The sequence below is a fragment of the Protopterus annectens genome, chromosome 8.part0 (assembly GCF_019279795.1).
Source record: "Protopterus annectens isolate FY-2018-M chromosome 8.part0, PAN1.0, whole genome shotgun sequence".
NCBI lineage: Eukaryota > Metazoa > Chordata > Ceratodontiformes > Protopteridae > Protopterus > Protopterus annectens.
In genome coordinates this window covers 110,968,849-110,992,472 of record NC_056741.1, presented here as the reverse complement: position 1 = coordinate 110,992,472, position 23,624 = coordinate 110,968,849, and the positions used below count along the sequence as shown (strand labels likewise).

General features: G+C 40.3%; 1 protein-coding gene across 1 annotated transcript in view; it reads left to right on the top strand.

Moving 5' to 3' along the window:
* The window catches only part of LOC122808152 (C-type lectin domain family 4 member A-like), a 485,199-nt gene that overhangs the window by 327,063 nt on the left and 134,512 nt on the right, over positions 1 to 23,624 (top strand). Inside the window, exon 3 of the mRNA XM_044079124.1 lies at positions 14,341 to 14,427. Coding sequence (XP_043935059.1) covers positions 14,341 to 14,427 — 87 coding nt within the window. The remainder of the gene's footprint in view (positions 1 to 14,340; positions 14,428 to 23,624) is intronic.

Below are 23,624 nucleotides of genomic sequence, written 5' to 3'. Positions count from 1 at the left end.
ACAGTGAACCTGTATCTATACACCAGGGACACCAACAGCATGCTGCAGATTGTTATCATTATAACAGTGAACCTGTATCTATACACCAGGGACACCAACAGCATGCTGCAGATTGTTATCATTATAACAGTGAACCTGTATCTATACACCAGGGACACCAAGAGCATGCTGCAGATTGTTATCATTATAACAGTGAACCTGTATCTATACACCAGGGACACCAAGAGCATGCTGCAGATTGTTATCATTATAACAGTGAACCTGTATCTATACACCAGGGACACCAAGAGCATGCTGCAGATTGTTATCATTATAACAGTGAACCTGTATCTATACACCAGGGACACCAAGAGCATGCTGCAGATTGTTATCATTATAACAGTGAACCTGTATCTATACACCAGGGACACCAACAGCATGCTGCATATTGTTATCATTATAACAGTGAACCTGTATCTATACACCAGGGACACCAAGAGCATGCTGCATATTGTTATCATTATAACAGTGAACCTGTATCTATACACCAGGGACACCAACAGCATGCTGCAGATTGTTATCATTATAACAGTGAACCTGTATCTATACACCAGGGACACCAAGAGCATGCTGCAGATTGTTATCATTATAACAGTGAACCTGTATCTATACACCAGGGACACCAACAGCATGCTGCAGATTGTTATCATTATAACAGTGAACCTGTATCTATACACCAGGGACACCAACAGCATGCTGCAGATTGTTATCATTATAACAGTGAACCTGTATCTATACACCAGGGACACCAACAGCATGCTGCAGATTGTTATCATTATAACAGTGAACCTGTATCTATACACCAGGGACACCAACAGCATGCTGCAGATTGTTATCATTATAACAGTGAACCTGTATCTATACACCAGGGACACCAAGAGCATGCTGCAGATTGTTATCATTATAACAGTGAACCTGTATCTATACACCAGGGACACCAACAGCATGCTGCAGATTGTTATCATTATAACAGTGAACCTGTATCTATAAAAAAGAAAAGACTGCTGGCATTATGCTGTATTCCAATGGAGAGTACAGTATTACACTAGTCACTGCTTGTGAGTTTGAATACTACACTCCCCAAATTTAAGGGCAGCTCTTTACAATGTTTTAGCTTACCATCAATAAAATTGAATAGTGTTACATATTCATAATGATAGCAGTGGATGTGCAGACCTCTATGCCTGTGCCTCAGATGGCTCGCTGTCAAATGTAAATATTGTACATGCAGCATGCATTTGTTCAAGATATGCAAGCATGAATGCTTGCTGGATGCAATCTTATCTGTAGTATAGTGTGTCTGTGTTGGTAGCAGGGTAGTATTCAACATAATAAAGTTATTTATTAGTATTTCTTATTGTGATAAGTACATTGTAATACAATACAGTACATTAAATGTAGAAAGTTTTGTATATTATCTGTGCAGTTACTAACATTTTATTTTTTCTCTCGCCCCACCCCTTCTCTTCCTTTTTTTTCTTATCATTATATTCTGTATCTAATCATATTTTCCATTGTAATAATTTTGTATTACTTATGCTTTGTTTTTTATGTAAATGTTATTTTGTACATTATTTTGTGTTATGTTTATTTCATTATTGGATCTTAATTTTATTTATTACTACAGCACAGTGGGGTAGGACAGTTCCCTTGGAATGCCTACACTCCCTCCAGCAGCTACAGCACCAAGGCCCAACACATCTGGGCTGCAGCCTGGCCGCAACCCCCCCCCCCCGCGCTGCCCCTGATCTACCTGCATCCTCAGGTCGTTCTTCCCTGGATGATAGGCCTGTGGTTCCCACTTGGAGCAGAGGCAGGGGGAAATTTTGTCACCCGAGCTGAACTGCCAGATTTGGTGCATAAGATTGTGCTCCACGCAATTGGTGACCACCTATGGTGAGCAGAGACACTGCTCTCCATTGTCATACTTAATAACACAAGGAGACACAGATGTCAGACACATTAGCCATCAGCACAGTGAGGTGACAGTGATGACAGTCCATTGGGTAGGGACTTGATTCTCATTGTCACCAAACATGACGTCCATAGGCTCGTGATTCCCAAACCCCCCCACCCTAACCAAGGTGTTCACCCCTATTGTGTCCTTCACAGATCCTGTCCTTGTATGTTTGTCTGTCTGCAAATGCTTCCTCACCTTCCTAACTTGCTTGCAGCAGAATTCCTTATGTCCCTTCCTCTATCCTTTAAAAAAGAAAAAAGAGCATCTGTCCCTAAAAAAGAAATAGTCCCATACATAGCTATCAATTTCACAGATGTGTCTACTTGACACACCCAATTTGGTGCAATTGGCTTCACAAAGAAATTATGTTGTTTTCACCCCTGTCCAGCCTGGCTGTTTTAGCCACAGTCTACCATTTATATCAGCATTAATTTGAGACAGTATAATTGATTACCCTTGGTAAAAGTCTTAGTGTATTTGACTGGTGGCAGCAATCTACCTTATAGTCTGGAGAAAGGGGATACCACTGATAAATCTGTGTCAGCCTTTCCTCTGTGTGTGTGTGTGTGTGTGTGTGTGTGTGTGTGTGTGTGTGTGTGTGTGTGTGTGTGTGTGTGTGTGTGTGTGTGTGTCCGTGTGTCAGATACTTGGAAATGGGATACAGTGCTACAAGGTGGGTCTTATTTGGAATCTAGAGAGACAGAGAGTCCAGTCCCAGTGGAGTGTGTTCCCTGGGTGCTCTTGGGGGAAACTGTGTTTGATGCAGAGAGCTGCATTTGAAATACTGTGTAAATCCATTCCTGTATTTAATGACCCCTGTCTCCAGTATCAGTGGTGAGGACTGAGGCCCCTTGATTACTGGCTCTGGGCAAAGAAGGGCCACCATATATTGGTGTCAGAGCAGTGGGATTTTAATTGAACTTCAGTAGCCTGTAAGCAGTTGTCACTGAAGGTGTGTGTACTCTCAACAGCCACAAGGTAATCATTCAGAGTTTCAATTTCACAACAGTTTTATTGATTTTGTTAGTTTAGTCAGGGAAAGCAGGCAAATAGGTCAGCAGAGGATTATAGCAATCTGACAAAGAACCAGTTGACCAAGGTGTGTAAAGCCAAAGGACTGGTGCATGCCCACATGACTGAAGAGGATATGATTAAAGCCTTAATTACAGCTGCAGCATGGTCCAGCAACCAGGAAGATAGCCAGTCCAGTGATGGGGATGTGCAGCCTTCAGAAACAGGACAGTTCACATTTTCCTCAGAGGATATTAAAAATCCCTCTGGAGTTAAACTGACTTTAACTGGAGACTGAAGAGAGGATGTGATGTTTGGAGGCTGAAGAAAAGGAGAAGCAGCGTCAGCATGAGAGAGAAATGCTGACCCTTCATCAGGGTCATGGAGTTCATGGGGAAGGGAATAACCAGACCCCAGAAGCAATGAAGGTCAGTACATTTCTTCCACAATTTTCAGAGGGGGATGACTTTGATAGTTTTATTCATATATTTGAAAGGCCATGTAAACAGTATAATGTTGACCAAGAACTCTGGGTACAGTTCCTGACCCCCTTACACCATGGTAAAGCTGTAACTGCTGTTTCTAAATTGTCTGATAGTGATTGTTTAAACTATGCTAGAGTAAAACAATGTTTGCTAGACTGTTTTAAGTTAATATCTTATGCTTATATAAAAATGTTTCATGACCATAGAGTAAGGGGGTCTGGAAATGTACTCAAAGCTCTTGGTCAACATTATACTGTTTGCATACCCTTTGAAATATATGAATAAAACTATCAAAGTCATCTCCCTCTGCAAATTGTGGAAGAAACACTCTCAAGCCAAGACCAGAATAGCTGGTCAAGAGGAGATGGTCAACACCTGCACTACACCACATGCAACACATAGCGCTCCAGAACACCCACCATCACAGCTCTCACATAAAAACACAAACCACACACCCACCTTTACAGAGGCTCTCAATAGAAATCTACCCAAACAGCAGAGACCTCCAAGGTAGAAACACACTTGACCACCACAACACAGCACACACCACAAGACACATAGCTCACCTACACAGTGTGCCCCTCAACCTAAGCTCCTAAGGTAAAACAGCTTGCCCAATACACTAATCATAGGTGACTCGATAGTGAGGCACACTGATGTCCCACTCACTAGGTTGAATAAGTTGAAGGTAACAGTCAGCTCTCTATCAGGTGCCAGAATCTGACACATAACACATGCACTGAGGTCACTCCACAGCAAGTACAAGTATGACTCTGTCACTGTCCATGTGGGTGTAAATGACCTGAGACACACCTCCCTGAACTACATGAAGAGACATGGAGGAGCTCTTAGACTATGTGGTGCAGGCAGGTATGATCCTAGCCCTGAGCAGCAGCCTACTGTCACCCAGAATGATACTGCAGTACAAGCAGAAAATGAGTGACTTCAACAATTACCTAAGTTTCTAGTGACATTCTAAGGGGATACAGTATCTGTCTGCTTGGATGACATGATTGACAGACCTCGATGCTTTGCCAGAGATGGCTTGCATCTGTCACCCCTGGGTTTCCGGATACTGGCTAAGGCTCTTGCCACCCCTATAGTGCCTTTTTAGACGATGTTCCAAAGACCAAATTACCAATGTAACAGCTATAAATAAATGCAATCTGAGGGTCATGCTGCTCAACGCTAGATGTCTAAATCTCAAGATGCACTTGCTGGAAGCAATCCTCAAAATGGAGAACTTTGACATTTGTGCTGTAACGGAGACCTGGTTTAAAGCAGCAGAAAGCACCCCTGCACTACCAGGCTATACCTCATTCCACACCTTTCGGTCCCAGAACATGGACCAAAGCTCCAAAGGTGGTGGTGTCTCCATATTCATAAAGGATATGCACATCTCCAGACTAGTAGCCCAACATAACGCATCTGAGATACTTCAGGCACAACTAACATTGGGTAAGACAGCAATTCAGGTCATAGCCTGTTATAGGTCTCCAACCATGTTCCAAGACTCTCACTCCACGTTCCTAAGCATCCTGGAAACTATTAGAGTCCACCCCAACACTCTCATACTAGGTGACTTCAACTACCCCTCCATCAACTGGGGAAACTAATCATGCACCAATACACTGGCCCAACGCTTTCTGGATTTCATCAATTCCAGTGCCCTGGACCAGCACATTCTTACCCCCACTAGAGGAAGCAACATCCTACACCTGGTTATTACTAACATGGGAAACTGTTGCTCTACAGCAATAGTCAATTCCTCCCTGGTTAGATCCGACCACAAACTAATCACCATGGAAATCCACATCTCAGCCATACCCACCACAAAGGTAAAAACAATGAAAGCTTCTTCAAAGCTGACTTTGGGCTCCTAAAAACAGAGGTGGCTAACGTCACGGCACCCATGTCAATGGAAAAGAGATGCATGACTGCCGAATCATGCACCAATGCACTGTACGAACATGTACATAAATGCATGGAACTAGCCATACCCAACAGAACCAAAATGCTCTCCTCCAAAAAAAGGAAACCAATCTGGTGGTCCCCTACCATTAATAAACTTTACAACAGAAGGAAGAAACTGTTGCAGAAAAAGGTAAAGTCTCAAAACTGGAAAAACTCCCTTATTAGCCTCAACAAAAAATTGTGATCCCTCATCAAAACCTCTAAAGCCAGCTATGAAGGCAGAATTGTGGCAGACACTAAAAACAACCACAAAACCTTCTATAGTTACATTAAGAATCTCCACAGCAATACCCAGGTTTGCTCTGAGTTACTGCACAATGGTACCTCCTTTACTGGGCCAACAGATATTGCTAACATACTGGACAGATTCAGTGCCAACTTCACCCCCCCGCCCCTTAAAGGACCAATCACAATACCGGAGGAATGCCAGGCACCCACCATTACTGCAGCACAGGTTAAAGCTGCATTGTCCAAGGCCAAGAATACAGCTTCCATGGGACCCAACAATATCCCTGGATGTGTTCTACATGAACTACAAAGTGAACTGGCACCACATTTGTATGTCTTGTTCAGTCACAACCTCACCTCAGGCTTTGTCCCTGCCAAATGGCTCACTGCTAGAGTAATCCTTCTCCATAAAGGGAGAGCGATTACAGACCCTCAGAATTATTGCCTCATTAGCCTGATGAGTTTGATATGTATGGCTATGGAGCGCATCATCATGGACCTAATTAACAAGGATATAGGGACTCTCCAAACTCTAGATCCCACGCAATTTGGTTTTGTAAAAGGTAGACCATGCCTGCTCAGCCTGGTCAGTCAGCCAAGCTGTGGATGAGGGCAAGGCAGTTCATACAATCTACCTCGATCTGGCCAAGGAATTTGATACCATTCCCCACTCAGGAATTATTGATAAACTCACCAAACTAGGCATCAACCCCTATATCACTAGGTGGGTTGCAAATTGGCTCACAGACAGAACCCACACTGTGAAAGTAGTCAGGCTGCTGACCAATCACGAGTGCAGTCCCACAGGGATTGGTCTTGGGTCCTCTCCTGTTTGGCATCTACTTCTCAGAAGTCCAGGCCAACACGGAGGGACTCTGGCTGACCAAGTTCGCAGATGACTGCAAGCTGGGAGCCATTGTTACCTCCCCAAGTGATGCAGACATCCTACAGAAAGGCCTCACTTAGACCAATGACTGGTATCGAAACCATGGCCTTAAGCTTAATGCCAAAAAATGTGTCGTCATCCCCTTTGGGAAAAACTCAGTTCCCACTGATTACCACATTGATGGGAGCCCACTGAACACTGAAGGAGTTATAAGTGATCTGGGGACACAGGTTGACAGCAACCTCTCCTTCGACCACCACATTGCCACTGTGGTCAGAAAGTCCTTCTATGTGGCACATTCCATTACCAAGGGTTTTGCATCCAGGAAGAAAAAGGTCATCGTCTCTCTCTCTACTCTTCCCTCATTAGGCCAATCATCGAGTATAATGCCCCATTTGGCATGTACCTCACTAAACACATGCAACAGCTGGAAAGGCCACAAAATTTACCTCATGAAGAGGATCCTAGGCCTTAAACACATGTCCTACATGGACAGGCTCAAAAATCTCCAGCTATTCTCTGTCCATACCATCTACTATAAGGCGATCTTGCTTGACTTACAAAGCCATGTCTGACCCAGCTCTGTTGAAAATGCTACAGCTAAAGAAATCCAAATCTCTCCCCACCACATGCTCCAGAGAACTCAACCTCATTACCACAATCAACAGAACATGCTGGAGGGACAGATTCATAACCCAGAGACTGCCCATCCTCTGGAATAGACTTCCCATACATGTCAAGCAGACCACCTCACTGGCCATCTTCAAAAGAAATCTTGATGAGTGGATAGGAAATATAAAGTTCACCCCAGGGATTTCTCCAGTGGCTGTACTTGATAGAGGCACTGGGAATTAACGTCGGCAGCATGATGCCAGGGCACTTCTACAGGCTAAGCTTGTAAAGGCTCCAGGGCCATTAGCATAGTACACATGTATGAACCTATGAACCTATGAAATTTACTGACCTGAGGGAGGGCTAGAGGGGGATGAGTGCATTTGATTATATTGCTGAGTTAAGAACTTACTTTCATGGGCGGGTGAGTGGGTGTCACATCAGCACTTTTGAAAGCCTGGCAGACCTTTTAGTGATGGAACTGGCCCTTAGCACTTTGCCTGAGGTTGCAGTCTGAGAATGTAATTCTGCAGATGAGCTGGGGAGAAAAGGGACTCTCTGCTTAGCAAGCAGAGCATCTCTGCATAAGAAAGTAATATCCAGTGCTGCACATGGATATAAGGGAACCAATGGATTCTACCAGTAACAGAGGAAGCCACTAGTTTAGGTACACAGCCAGAATCAATCATTAGATGTTTTAAATGTAATCAAAGGGGCCATATAGTAAACAAATGTCCACTGAAGCAAGGTGGGGAACAAAAGGTGAGGGAGCCAGCAAGTGGGAATAACATCATGCCAGAAGTAAGTTGTCTGAAGACAGCAGGGGTACCAAACTATCACTGGTGTTTGCATCCTATTTTAGTGGATGGAAGATAAGCCACTACAAAGAGAGACACAGCATCTGACATAACCATTGTGAAGCCTGCAGTGGTTAAAGAAGAGCAATACTTGCTTAAGAGGTCCACACCAGTTACAGCTTTAGGAGGGACCGCATTCCAAATACCTTTGGCCAGGGTTCACCTTAACTGAGAAGGTGGAAAAGGGAACAAGCAGGTAAGTTTGTTTTAGGACATCTCTGTAGATGTCTTAATAGAGAATGATTTTGATAATGTAGTACCTTGTGTGCATACAGTTACATACAGTCAGGCTTGGAAACATACAAGTAGGTCTGGTAGCCTGGGGTGACCCAGACATACTCCTTGCCTGAAACTGGGGCTGGTGATGTGGTTATTTCAGGGAGGGAGGTAGCTTGTAGCATTGAGCCAAAAAGTGAACCACAACTGTTGGTAGGTGCTAATGTTGCCATGGACAGGGTGACTTCAAGGACAGAGCTGTGTGGTAGTACCCAGGTTGTCAGTGAGACACCACTGTCAGAAGATACTAGGCTTCCTGGGGAAAGGGAGCTAGGAAGAATTATAAAGATAAAGGTGAGACAAGCTCAGCTTTTGGATCCTACTTTATGAGGCTTGAGGGAGGTAGCTAAAAAGGCACCTGATGCTCAAGGAAAAGAGGAGTCTATATACTGGAACAAAGGGTTTCTCTACAGAAAGTGGACCCCTGAGGGAAGGCTAGAGAGTGAATTAATACAGCAGTTGGTACTGCCCAAAGCCTACCATCTGGCACCTCTAGCCATACCTATGACATTCCTTTTGCATGTCATATGGGTATAAAATGTATCAATAGTCATATTATGCAGAATGTTATTGACCTGGGATTGTAAGGGATGTAACAGGGTACTGCAGGACCTGTGAGCAGTGCCAAAAGGTAGGCAAGGCAAGAGACTTGGCCAAAGCTCAATTGACGCCTTTGCTTGTGACTGAGGAGCCATTTCCAAAGGTAATTTTGGATATCATGGTGACTCTGAGTATCTCAGATTCCACAGGGAAGAAATATAACCTGGTGGTAGTTGATTATGCTACTTGATACCCTGAGGCAGTGCTCCGTACTCCACCGAAGCAGAGAAGGTGGCAAATGCTTCGGCAGAGATTTTCAACAGGGTAGGTTTCTCAAGAGAAATACTGACTGACAGAAGTGCCAATTTTATGTCAGACCTGCTGGCTTGTCTGTGAAAGCATTGTGGGGTGTAGCACCTAAAGACCATCCCCTAACATCCCCAGGCTAATGGTCTTCTGGAGAGGTTAAACTCTACACTAAAGACCATGCTATGGGCACTTGCAGACCAGTTTAAGAGAGATCAAGACACAAATTTGCTCCATCTACTGTTTGCATACAGAGAGGTACCCAGAAATCTACAGGTTTTTCACCCTTTGAGTTGATGTATAGGCATAGGGTAAGGGGGTCTTTAGATCTGATTCATGATGAGTAGGAGGGTGAGTATAAATCTCACAGGGAATCTGTTGGGGCATATGTCCTAAACCTAAGGACTAGGCTGAGGGAACTCATGGTCTTGGCCCTGGAGAACCTGGCAGGAGCCCAACAGCAGAAAAAGGTCTGGTATGACAGGAATGCTCTAGCCCAAGAGTATGTTGTGAGACAGCAGGTTATGGTGCTTATTCATGTCAATCACAATAAGCTGCAGGCAGCTTTGAAGTGACTCTTCAAAGTGGTAAGGAAGGTCAGTGACTTTAATTATATAGCAAACCTGCTTGGCAAGAGGCAGGGGCACAAATTGCACTATGTTAACATAATGAAACCTCAGTATGTCAGGGATGTCCTGAGCCAACTGCAAAGGGCAGGGTTGACCATTAAGTCAAGTAAGTTTCAGGTGGGTATGGCAAAGGTCTCTTATATGTATGCACACACACACACACACACACACACACACACACACACACACACACACACACACACACACACACACACACACATAAACCCTTTTTGCTTTCTGCACCTTTGTCTATTTAAACCAACATAACGACTTTATTTAATTGATGCCTAAGGTACCTTTTTATGTGCTTGACCCCCATAGCTTCTTTTTGCATCTTGGCATTTTTGGAGCTTGTTTCCTTAACTAGGTGATTTACCAATAAATAACAGGCAGCATCAGAAAGGTCACTGTATAAGTAACAAACTGACTCGAAGACTGTAATCTAGGGAATCCTGCAGTGCAGATATTAACCACTGTTTCTCATTTGTTTTTCACATTTTTATATTTATATCTATAATCATATTGGGGAATGGTATGAAATATTATGGTGGAAGACAGAAATGTACTTGTCAGTATCAATGTATGGTACACTAGATATTAATAGTTGTTTTCTAGAAATTGTGATCTTATGCAATATTTCCATATGCATATAATAGTTCAAAAACAAAGTGAATTAAAGACTACTTCATGGTATCAGGTAAAACCTTAGATGATGTTGAACAAAATTGGCAATGATATTTACACTCTAAGTTTTATATCTTCATATGTAACTTGGTGCTACTTATATGGTGAATTATAGCGGTAAGTGTAATAATGTTTTATATGCCTTAAAAGCATATATAAACATACACATTGTCAGAAACTCTCAAAATACAAAAACAGATGTTTTTGCAGGAAAACAACTCCCCTGCACATGTGGTCTGTAACAGTTAATTTAAAAACTATGTCCACAAAAAAATGGGTAATATAAAAAGTTCTCTATTCTACTGTTTGTACATCTTGCAAACATATGCATGCAAGCATGTATGCACAGACATACATGCACCTCACACAAGTAAATGTTTGTCAAAAGGGATTTAATAAACAGTCATTGTAACTTTCTTTTGAAGGAGAGGGCAATTAGTTCATTTTCTTGCAAACTTCTGGCAACTAATCAGTAACTGAGGAGCTCAAAAAAGAATTTTTATTCCGTCGTATGAAAGTTCATAGGTTTATGGGGTGGTACTGGGCTATTGGTCTGCCGACTATTGTAAGCCTAGCTAATGACCAAAGGTTAGATTTAAACACAGCAACTTGTATCTGCGACAAAATGACCATAACCGTTATGCCAATCCTACACACAAACTTCAAATGCATATGGGTTCATAGGAAAATAATAGGCTATTGTTCACCATACAATTAAAACTCTAATCCAAAGTTAGAATCAAATGTTGCATCTTGTGTTTATGGGGTAAATACATTAACCACTGAGCCAGTCTTTCGCACTTTTTCAAACCCACTCATTTAAGCCCGTCTAAACAGAACATCGCTATATGCCCAGTATGTATACTTTTTAAGATAGAAAAGTTTGTGAAACATAAGAGATAAATATGACTGAGTTTGTATGCATTGCAGATTACTGAACTATTGACATAACAACTGAATTCATTGGTTATTACAGTAGAGAAGTCTTTTTACTGAGAATATTGCTGTTTGTACATTCTTAATAGCATCAGCTTTTCACATACATACATATATTGGCCTTTTTAACTTGTTTTTTTTTTTTTTTAAATGCACTGGAGTGTTAGGATATGTGTTTGCTGCTAGGGCTGCACTATTCCACAGTAAAACAGTGTTAACGTTTTTGAGCTGCATATGAAGTTGGTTATCACAAGTACTTGAGGATGATGTGTAACTTCATAGACCTGTACCACGACTGGTTGTGTCACTCAATTGATGTTACACAGAACTTTACAAATTTCCCAGACTCAGGTCTGATAACAGTAAGGAACTTTTTTATTTGTTATAACAGTAAGAAACTTTGTCAGAATGTCAGTGTCAGCAGTTGATAATATTACTACTATGTTCATATATGAAAGGACAGCTCTTTGTTGCAAGACATACAGCGTTTCATAACAGCTGCTGCAGTAGTAGCATATTTGCTTGCTGGACAGTTTCTGCATTGAATGGAAGCATATCTTCTATATAATTATTAGGAAGCTGCATATACTGCTTCTCATGAATGCCTCACAAATTGACTTCCATCTTAATAAGGGGCTGTGATGGGTAGATAGTTTATAGAATTTTTATCAGTGGTAGAGTTATTAGGTACATATCCTATAATGCATAGATTACTATATAATGTATGTTGATTATGTCTGACTACAGCAAAGTGAGATTTTTTGAAAAAGAACATCCCCTGTAATTGCTTTACTCATCTAACAGTAAAATAAACCAACCTAAAAATATCATAAAACTAAAATGTTTACCCTCCTCCTTCTCCTTTCCTTCTGCAAACCAACCCTTTCTCTTAGAGATCATCCCCATCACAAGACCCCTCATGAATTCTCTATGCTCACCAAACTATTTTTCTCCTTTTGGCTTTTCCCCTTAGGGGTCACCACAGCAGAACAACAGTCTGCAGAACAATTGGCATTGGAGTTTTACAGTGTTGAGTTGCCAGCCCACTGCCTAACCTTCCACAGAAGGCACACACATGCACACACTCACACCTAGGGCCAATTTAGAGTGTCCACGCCACCTGCATCATGTCTTTGGAATTTGGAAGGAAACTGGAGCACCCAGAGGAAACCCACGCGACCGCAGGGAGGACATGAACACTCTGCACTGAAAACCATTAACCTTTAATAATTAAACACCACATTAAGGCAAGATGCATACAACATTACCTTAACTCCAGCTAATGAGTTTTTACAATGTAAATATGTAAATATTGTGCATTTCTCCTCTTCTGTTCTTCTGCTTTCTTTTAACTTTATTTTATAAATCGTCACAATTGCAAGTTTTACTACAGCCATTCCTAATTACTGTATTAGTTAACTACTCTCTCCATTTTTCTGTGCACATCCCTGGCTGTGGCTGAAATGAGTCCAGAAAGGATTAACCCATTACCATTATTGGGAAGCATAAATAAATAAATAAATTGTGGCACTTTATTTATGAATGTTTAGTTGCTTATTTCCATGCCTTTTTTCAGGATCATTTATTGTTTTACTGTCTTTCTATTTCAGTTTCATGAAATGCCATCATGCTCTCAAATTATTTTGTAGTTTTTGGTATACTGCAATGGTCTATAACTGTTCAGATTGAGAATGCCTTGTATGCCAGACACAAGTTACCACTTAGCAGTCAATATTTAAATAGTCTTCATAGGTTCATTGGGTCTTACTAGGCAATTGATCTGTCAAGATCTTTAGTAGCCTAGCCATGCATTCCTATGAATTTTTCTGCCCTTGTAATGTAAGTATGAATAACGGGAGACAGCAGAACATTTACATCTTACCCTTCCATAAGGGATAAGAGTGCTATGGCAGGGATAAATTTAAAGTTTGCCATCTATTCATGCAGATTACATTTAAATTGAGCAAGGGAAGTATTTGCTTCATGTGGAAATGAAGATGATTCTGAAGGTGTGGTATTATCTGCAATACATATCTATCACTCCAACATGTTCTATTTATGGTATAAAAGAAATTAAGATCCCTTGAGTAGGTGCCTATGTCACATGGACTTGAGGATGTGCAGCAGCTCTGAGACAATTGGGTCTGTGGAGGCTCACTAGCCTAAATGATACTGAGAAGAAGGACAAGGCTTTGAGATGGTCAGTGTAGCTTTATAATTTTAGGCTCCTTGATTCTCTTGGTGAGAAAGTGTTGTGGTCATTCATGTTGAGATAAATGTTTGGACAGGTATATAACAATGGGGACATTTCATTCAATGGTTAGCCTAACAAGTGCCAAATCTAGCTGAATGATCACATCTCTGGACCTAAACTCATTTATCTTACTATTAAGCTGTACAATGAAAAGGACGTCCTTACAATAATGGGTAAATGGTGATCAAATTTTTGTCCACATAAGTTTCCAGGTCCCTAACTAATGAATCAATTTCTAATGGTGTTTTGTCAATGTTATAGTTACAGATCATGCCATACTTACCAAAGGAGACCATTATACATTTTATGACATTTACTTTTAGTCCTTTATAATGACTTCAATTGTTTGTTTGGGAAAAGCCCACATTTGGGTTATTTTGATGTCCTCTGAAGAATTTATGAATGCAAAAAGTTTAAAGTTATCTGCAAACTTGATCAGCCATAAATGCTTAACATTAACATTGACTTCTGAGAAATAAATGCAAAGAGGGATGGACCAAAGAGTGAATCCTGAGGTACACAACTCATGATATGTCTTTTGGAGATGGGATGGTCAGTTTGATTCTGAAATTTTCTTAAGAGGAAGATTGGCACAGCAATATTCTCTTGTCTTTGTGTCATTTGCATTGTGATGCTTATTAGAGTTCCTTCCCCTTTTTCCAGGGAAATCAAAATTACCAGGGACATCAGAAATACCACCTGCAGATGATGGGACATCAGGATTACCAAATGAAACACCAACTCCAGATGGTAAGCACAAACTTTCTTTGATTAGTAATAACCATTACTTAGATGTAAGTTTGAGGAGAGAGTAAAACATATTGTTTGTATTCCTTTAACATCTGGAATTGTTAAACATGAGTGTGTAGAATCAAGTGTGGATCATTTCCACTCACCATTGCTCTCCTAGTGTTTCTGATTATTATCACAGGTGATCATGACAGAGGCTGTGCAGAATTCATACTGCCTGATATCAGAATATTGGTAGCCTGTGGTGATAATGGTGGTGATATAGAGAGACACAGTTGGGGTGGAGAGGTTCAATCTGACATTGAGGTTGTGGCTGTCACATCCGCTGCCTTATTTTAGACACAGTCACTATGCCTGCACATACCCATTCCATGCAGGCCTCGGATATAAGACAGGTTGAGGGTAACATGGAGGACTGGGGCAGTGTGGTTACTCCAGATGCAGACCTGGTGAAGCATGCCCATAGCTAGTGTGAGGGCATGGCACTACACAAGAAGGTTGTTAGATGTTCTTGGAGAAGGCCTACTATTGACCCTTGTCATGTTGCTGTTGTGTCATTACATGCCACCAGAAAAATATATAGGGCCATCATGAAGGCACAGGCACATCCCTCAAGGGTCTCAGAAAAGATTGCGTGACTCCTAAATGTGACACATTCTTTTTTTAAAACAAGTTTATTGTTTTTAACATACAAAATAAATATCATAACAATTTTATACAAGCAATTAAAATAGAAATAGTTATAACATTCAATAAAATAACCAAAGTATTTACAAAGACATCTACTACAAATCAAATCAATTGATTAAACTATAATGTCATGCTATTGAGACTAAGATTTTTTTAACAGGTTTTGTAAAGTAGCCCATATAATATAATAAGATGTTTTTCTAGTAGTTCTTGATTTTATTGTCATCAATTCCATATGACACACTTCAGTCATAACATTTTTAAATTCATTAAATGAAGGAGGGGTATCTGAAATCCAATTTCTGGTTATTATTTTTCTAGCCACTGCTAGAATAGACCATAATAAGGGAAGTTTAACTTTTTTAACACTTTTAGGAACAGGTGTATTAAATAATATAAGTGATTTAGAAACAATGAAATTATCTGTGAAAAGGGCCTGCAAAAAATCATTGATTAACTTCCAATATTCCTTCAATTTTATACAGTCATAAAGCATATGTGTCCAATCAGCATTTATTTCTACATTACATCTTTTACATAAGTTGTCTTTATTATTTATTTTATTCATCATTAAAGGTGTATAGAAGGATCTATGTAAAAATTTCCAAGTAAAAAGTCTCCAATTAATGGAAGAAGTAGTTTTATAAGCAGATTCCAATATATATTGTTTATCTTGTTGTTTTGGTGATTCACCATTAATGGAAATGAAATAATTCCAATAGGTATCTGAACTGTAATGAGTTTCTTCTCTGATAATTTTATGTATGTATGAGAGCTTACCTTTATCAGAAACTCTATGTTGTAAATTTAATATCAAGTAATCAATCAGTATTGGAACAGATTCTTTAACTGTTAAAGACATTAAATCAATTTTATTAATAAGATGTTGTCTAAAAGTCTGAATTTCTAACCAACATGTTTCTCTCAAATCAAATTCTTGCTTTCTAAATGTGACACATTCTGATGTGCAAGATTGCCTCATCTGTTTGGGTGATTCATTGAAGGGGATGAGTGGTACACTAGATCGGGAAGTGTTTGTGATAGAAAATCTGCTGGGAAGGGGTGACATCCATGTGTCCATAGAGCTGCAACATCTTCTGTTGTTAGCTGATGTGGCCATGCAAGATCCCTATCCCGTAATGGCACTACTTCCACTAATCAATCAGTGACTGAGATATCCACACCCAGATGTGGTAGGCCACATATTACTCTCTCGTGCACAGATTGGATAGCTAAGACTGTTTTTCTCAGCATGTTGATTACATGCATATTTAGTACATAACAGATTGTGGATGTTTCTGCAAATTCTCATTTCAGAAGCTTTTTATTTACATTTAGTATTGTAATTCTTGCATTCAAAGCAGTGATAATGCATTCACGCTTAATGCTGTGTTTGTGAAACCATTGATACAATCATTCTGTTATCTGTGTACAGTGGGTAAGTAACAATGCATACCTGTATATTGCAGATATCATTCCTATACACCAAGAGTACCATTGGCGGGCACCTCACACAGGTTCTGAATGAGTGCATTTATGACTGACACTGTGCAGGTAGTTTATCTTCTTACACATGTGTTCATATAATACAGGTTCCACACCTATCTTGATATTACTGCAGTTATGAGTCATGTGCTTTTAGACTCTCTCTGTCTGAAGCAATCAATACATGGACATTACAGTGGCAGGTAAAGTTTGTGGGCATTGGATAGAATCACTTAATATTTGTATGTGCTTTTGGTTGTTATGTGTATTTCTTCACTGGTGAGTGTGTGCTCTATCATTTGCCTTTTATTTACGGAGAGTATGCACACTAACCTTTGAGTCTTAGGTGATCAGTGTGAGTGTTATCCTTTGCCTCTTAGCCAGTGCAAGGGCATATTGAGCATGCCTACGCCTGCTTTCTAAATCTGCAGATGGGTGTTCTCTCTCAAAATCCTCATCTGTGTGTGATGGAGGTATTGGCCCTCCCTTTGGCCCTAGGCCTTGCTGTTTCTGTTGTATCTGTGTCTATAAGCTTATATTGTGCAACATGGCATGACTGTGAGAATTTCTACACAGGTGTCTGGGTTATACTGCATGGCACACACTGATGTGTCTAGACAGTGAAACGGTGGCTTTAGCATGCCAAACATGCTCTATTATTTTTCTAGTTTGAGCATGGGGATCATAGGATCCTTCCTCTGTGGGTGTGTATGTACTCCTGATGGGTGTCATGAGCCATGGTTCCAGTGCATAACATGCATAACTCAGTAGATGGCGGTGTGGATCATCGTACCTAGCAAACCTCGTGTAAAGCTGTGAGTTGTGTCATATGTGTGAGTCATAACTATCTGGATTGCCAGGCATTGCAGACAAGACAGAGAGGAACACCTTCCTGTTGATGTATGTCCTTCCCTGCTCACCAGATGGTGCTTTTATTTCTTTGTGACTGCAAGCTATGGCATCCAAGACTTTAGTTAAGTATGCTATAGCATAAAAGTTCAGCATTGTTCTTGCTCTCTCATCTGGTGTACATGGAAAATAGACGTACTCCCTTGCATATTCTAGAATAGCATTGAGACATGGGTGAAATATTCTGTAGACTGAGGCCTGTGACACCCCTAGTAAATCTCCTGCAGGTCTCTGGAATGCAGTAGTACCTAATATCCTTAATGCTCTACATACCTCAGTTTCCACTGGTATAGATTCTCCTTGATTTCCCCTGGGTCTGAGCTGGGGTGGCAGAGGTTACTATCAATCTACTACCTCTGTGTCATGCAGTCCATGATATGTTACATGAGGTCTGAACACCCTTCTCCTTGGATGAGGTATATCATCATCATTATCAGCAGCAGCACAGATTTGAGCCTGTTGCACATACACATGAAATGGACCAATAGCAGCCCCTAGCATTTTTTTTTCTAATTGTGATGGTGGCTGTATTCCAATAGATTTTGTGGTTCTTGCTAAAGGGTTACACTGTCTCAACCTGGTTACTTTATAGCTTCCTGACTGGTTCTGCCACATTGAATTTGTTAAAACACAGAAAAGCGGAAAAGCGAGCAACAGTACACCAAAAGTAAAAGTAAACGTATTTTATTATTAACGTTTTCGCTACTGTTTAACAGCAGCTTCATCAGACAAGCCAAGTATGCAGTGTGATGTCATTTCCTATACAAATTAGGCACTGCAACCATCACACCTGTACAAAAAAACACCACAAGTATTCAAATTAAAAAACATCCAAAAGCACGTATATCACTTTTATGTTACAATGCACAATAGATACTAAAATATCTCCTCGCTCAAATAAAATGTGGAAACCCAGATAATACTGCTAGAACTATGTATTCATGTGTCATTTTAAAATGTTAAAGTTTATTAATAAAATCCATCTTGTGCTATTAAACAGTAACACAAAAAAGGAATATGGAATTAAATTTAATACCCTAAAAGGTGTAAATCGTTGAACCTAATTCAAAACCTGCTCCTTGAACGAAGTGCTATTCGTGCAAGTAAGGGACAGTCACCCATATTTTAATTCATGTGCCAAAAAGACAAGTAAGGCCTTAAAAAAGTCCATAATGTATAACGTAGGCTGTCCAAAGTGGACAACGAGAAAATCAAGACCTAAGATAACTTTTGTATTTTAAAATAACAGAGATGTTACAGGCTTCATTTAAACCTGGGGGAGAAAATGCATTTAAAAGAAGTTGCCATTCTAGCTCTTTTATTTCCAATAAGAGTGGTTGAATTTGTTCATTAGTATGTTATTAAATTGCTTATTCCTTCATTAGAATACTCTGTTTACATTTGTTTGGTAGTTCTACATGACTTGTATAGCAATTTAATTAATACAAAATTGTGCTCTATCCTATGTTCATCATGCCATGACATGTACAGAATAGCACTGTAGAAATTAGCTTTTCATGAATCTGACCCTAGGACTTTAGGTTGCATCAAATTCATGACAGCATGATTATTAGAATTTATCTAATTGAAATAATTGTAAAATATTCAGTTTGAAATAAAGGTGTAGCTATCAGTTATATATAACTTACAAATTAATAAATCTTCAAATATACTTCTACTGTACAATAAAACAGCATATAAAATGCATTATGCTGAGGGGGTGTTCTAGTGTCTGCCTTACCCACCATACCACAAAGTTTTCCAAAAGTAGGGTTTTCACAAATCCTGTTTCAGTAGTTCATTCTCTTTCCTCAACCTTTATCAGGTAGGTTGTCAGGTAGGGCAGCTGCATCAGTATCTTCCTCACAATGGTATGAGTAACCCTACCAAATCCCTACTAGATGACTGTAATTTTCCCTGCTTGTCCTACTGCAAACATATGCCCCAACCTAATTGCTACAGAGTATTCCTTGCTAAACATGTGTATTTCACTGAATATACCCTCCTGTTACATACATATTTCACTTGCTTCCTTCCATCACCACCATAAAATCTCCTACACAAAGGTTTGATTACACATCTTTAATAACTATGAGCTAATGTACATTTGATTTGACAGCACATACCAGCCCCCACAGCATCTGCCACATACATATATGACATCACATATTGTGTGATACACTCCAACCAAATAACATGCATGTCTCATACACAAAACTTTAAATTCCTTTCAGTCAGGCTGACCCTTATAATATAAGTCCTAATGAATGTTTGTCTGTCTGCTACTATGAGAATGAGTGATGTATACATAAGGATTATGGGAAGTCTACAAATGTATACATAAGGATTACAGGAAATCTGCAACTGTGGAAGCTGTGGGGATCTGATAAAATCAGTGACAAATTCAGGGTGTTGACAGTATTTCCTGAAGGTTCATCGGAGGTGAAAGGTAAAAATACTGAGATAACTAAGACATTGTTTTGAGTTGTTACAAAACTGGTAGATCATTTTTAATGCACTAGCCATCATGTTTGATTGTCTGCAAATACACAAACCAATACACATGCACACACACACACACACACACACACACACACACACACACACACACACACACACACACACACACACACACACACACACACATTTATTCATATATTTATAGGTCTACCTTTATATACAAATATAGTATATAAATGCATTTGGACTGGTTTTGTATTAGATTTCTGATGAAGTTCGATGTAAACCAATAAACGAATGAAAGCACTCAAATCTAATACTGACTCCAGCGCGGTTCTTCCATCAGATCATCCAGGCTTTGGTTTAGCTTTTCCTGTTATGTACCTGGAGATAGTGCAATACCAGTGCGTGTGTGTGTGTGTGTGTGTGTGTGTGTGTGTGTGTGTGTGTGTGTGTACATATATAAATATATATATATATATATATATATATATATATATATATATATATATATATGTTTAAAGGGTCAACTGAAATTCATCAATGCTGTCACTGGACGATGTCTCTTTAGCTGATAAAATTTTAGTCTACTAAACAGATGGGCAACAGGTCTGTAAGATTACACGATTCTCAGTGTAGGCAAATATGCCCTTTCCCCGAGACTGTGCAATCTCAGAGTTAGTATATATAATTAGCATGGTGTATGCGGAATCCCCTCTGCAAAATTTATGTTTTTATGTATTTTTTAAGTTTAATTTTTACATTCATCAAGATTGTCAATTGGTATATGAGAAGTAGCATGTTAATGTTTGAAAAGTACACATTTTGTTGATTTTGGAAACGTTGATATTTGAGTGTTTCATTTAACTTTACTACACACACACACACACACACACACACACACACATAGTGCATATATATATATATATATATATATATATATATATGTACATCATCATAATCTTCTTTCAGCTGTTCCCATTAGGGGTCACTACAGCGGATCACCTGTTTCCATTTCTTCCTGTCTTCTGCATCTTGCTCTGTCACACCAACCACCTGCATGTCCTCTCTCACCACATCCATAAACCTTATCTTAGGCCTTCCTCTTTTCCTGTTACCTGGTAGCTTCATCCTTAGCATATTTTCCCAATATACTCAGCATCCCTCCTCAGTACATGTCCAAACCAACATAATCTTGCCTCTCTGGCTTTGTCTCCAAACCTTCCAACCTGGGCTGACCCTCTAATATACTTATTCCTAATCCTGTCCACCCTTGTCACACCAAGTGCAAGTCTTAACATCTTTAACTCTGCCACATCCAGCTCAAACTCCTGCCTTTTTGTCAATGCCACTGTCTCCAACCCATATAACATAGCTGGTCTCACTATCCTCTTGTAGACCTTCCCTTTCACTCTTACAGGTACTCGTCTGTCACAAATCACTCCTGACACTCATCTCCACCCACTCCATCCTGCCTGTACTCTCTTCTTCATCTCTCTTCCACACTCACCGTTACTCTGAACTATTAACCCCAAGTATTTAAACTCATCCACCTTCGCCACCTTTACTCCTTGCATCCTCACCATCCCTCTATCCTCCCTCTCATTCACACACATTTATTCTGTCTTAGTCCTGCTGACCTTCATTCCTCTTCTCTCTAGAGCATATCTCCATCTCTCCAGGGTCTCCTCCACCTGTTCCCTTCTCTCACTACAGATCACAATGTCATCTGCAAACATCATAGTCCATGGGGACTCCTGTCTGATCTCGTCTGCCAACCTGTCCATCACCATTGCAAATAAGAAAGGGCTCAGAGCTGATCCTTGATATAACCCCACCTCCACCTTAAACGCATCTATCACTCCCACTGCAGACCTCACCACTGTCACACTACCCTCGTACATATCCTGTACCACTCTTACATACTTAACTGACACTCCTGACTTCCTCTTACAATACCACAACTCCGCTCTAGGCACCCTGTCATATGCTTTCTCTAAGTCTACAAAAACACAATGCAACTCCTTCTGACATTCTATGTACTTCTCCATCAACACTCTCAGAGCAAACATCACATCTGTAGTGCTCTTTCCCGGCATGAAACCATACTGCTGATCACTAATCATCACGTCCCTTCTTAACCTAGCTTCCACTACTTTTTCCCATAACTTCATGCTGTGACTGATCAATTTAATCCCTCTGTAGTTACTACAGCTCTGCACATCACCCTTATTCTTAAAAATCGGTACCAAAACACTTTTTCTCCATTCCTCAGGCACCCTCTCACTTTCCAAGATTTCTTTAAACAATCTGGTTAAAAACCTCACTGCCATTTCACCTAAACACCTCCATGCTTCCACAGGTATGTCATCTGGGCCAACAGCCTTTCCATTCTTCATTCTCTTCATAGCTATCCTTACTTTCTCCTTGCTAATCCATTGTACTTCATGATTCACAATCCGCACATCATCCGACCTTCTCTCCCTTTCATTCTCTTCATTCATCAACCCCTCAAAGTACTCTTTCCATCTCCTCAACACACTCTCCTCACTTGTGAGTACGTTTCTCTCATTATCCTTTATCAACCTTACCTGCTGCACATCCTCTGTCTAGCCAATTGGTACAGGTCCTTTACTCCCTCCTTAGTGTCCAACCTTTCATACAACTCTTCATGTGCCTTATCCTTAGCCTTAACCACCTCTTTCTTTGCCATGTACCTCATTTCCTTATACTCCTGTCTACTTTTTTCATCTCTCTGACAATCCCACTTCTTCTTTGCCAACCTCTTTGTCTGTATACTCTCCTGTACTTCCTCATTCCACCACCATGTCTCCTTGTCATCCTTCCTCTGTCCAGATGTGATACCAAGCATCTTTCTAGCCGTCTCCCTTACTAGCTCTGCTGTAGTTACTCAGCTATTTGTTAACTCTTCACTGCCACTCAGTGCCTGTATTAACTCATCCCTGAACTCCACCTCACAATTACCCTTTTTCAGTTTCCACTATTTGATCTTTAGTGCTTCCCTCACACTCATCCTCCTCTTCTTGATCACCAACGTCATCCTACAAACCACTATCCTATGCTGCCTGACTACACTTTCTCCGGTTACCACTTTACAGTCTCCAATCTCCAATCTCCTTCAAACTGGCCCTCCTACATAAGATATAATCTACTTGTGTGCATCTTCCTCCACTCTTGTATGTCACCCTATGCTCCTCCCTCTTGTTAAAATACGTATTCACCACAGCCATGTCCATCCTTTTCGCAAAATTCACTACCATCTGACCTTCTGCATTCCTTTGTTTAATACCATACCTACCCATCACTTCCTCATCCCCTCTGTTCCCTTCACCAACATGCCCATTGAAATCTGCTCCAATCACCACTCTCTCACCCTTGGGTACAGTCATCACCACTTCATCCAATTCACTCCAAAATTTTTCTTTCTCATCCATTGCACACCCAACTTGTGGAGCATATGCACTAACAACATTCATCATTACACCATTGATTTCCAACTTCATAAACATCACTCTATCCGACACTCTTTTCACCTCCAAAACACTCTTAGCATACTGTTCCTTCAGAATAACTCCTACACCATTTCTCCTCCCATACACACCATGATAAAACAATTTGAACCCACCTCCGAT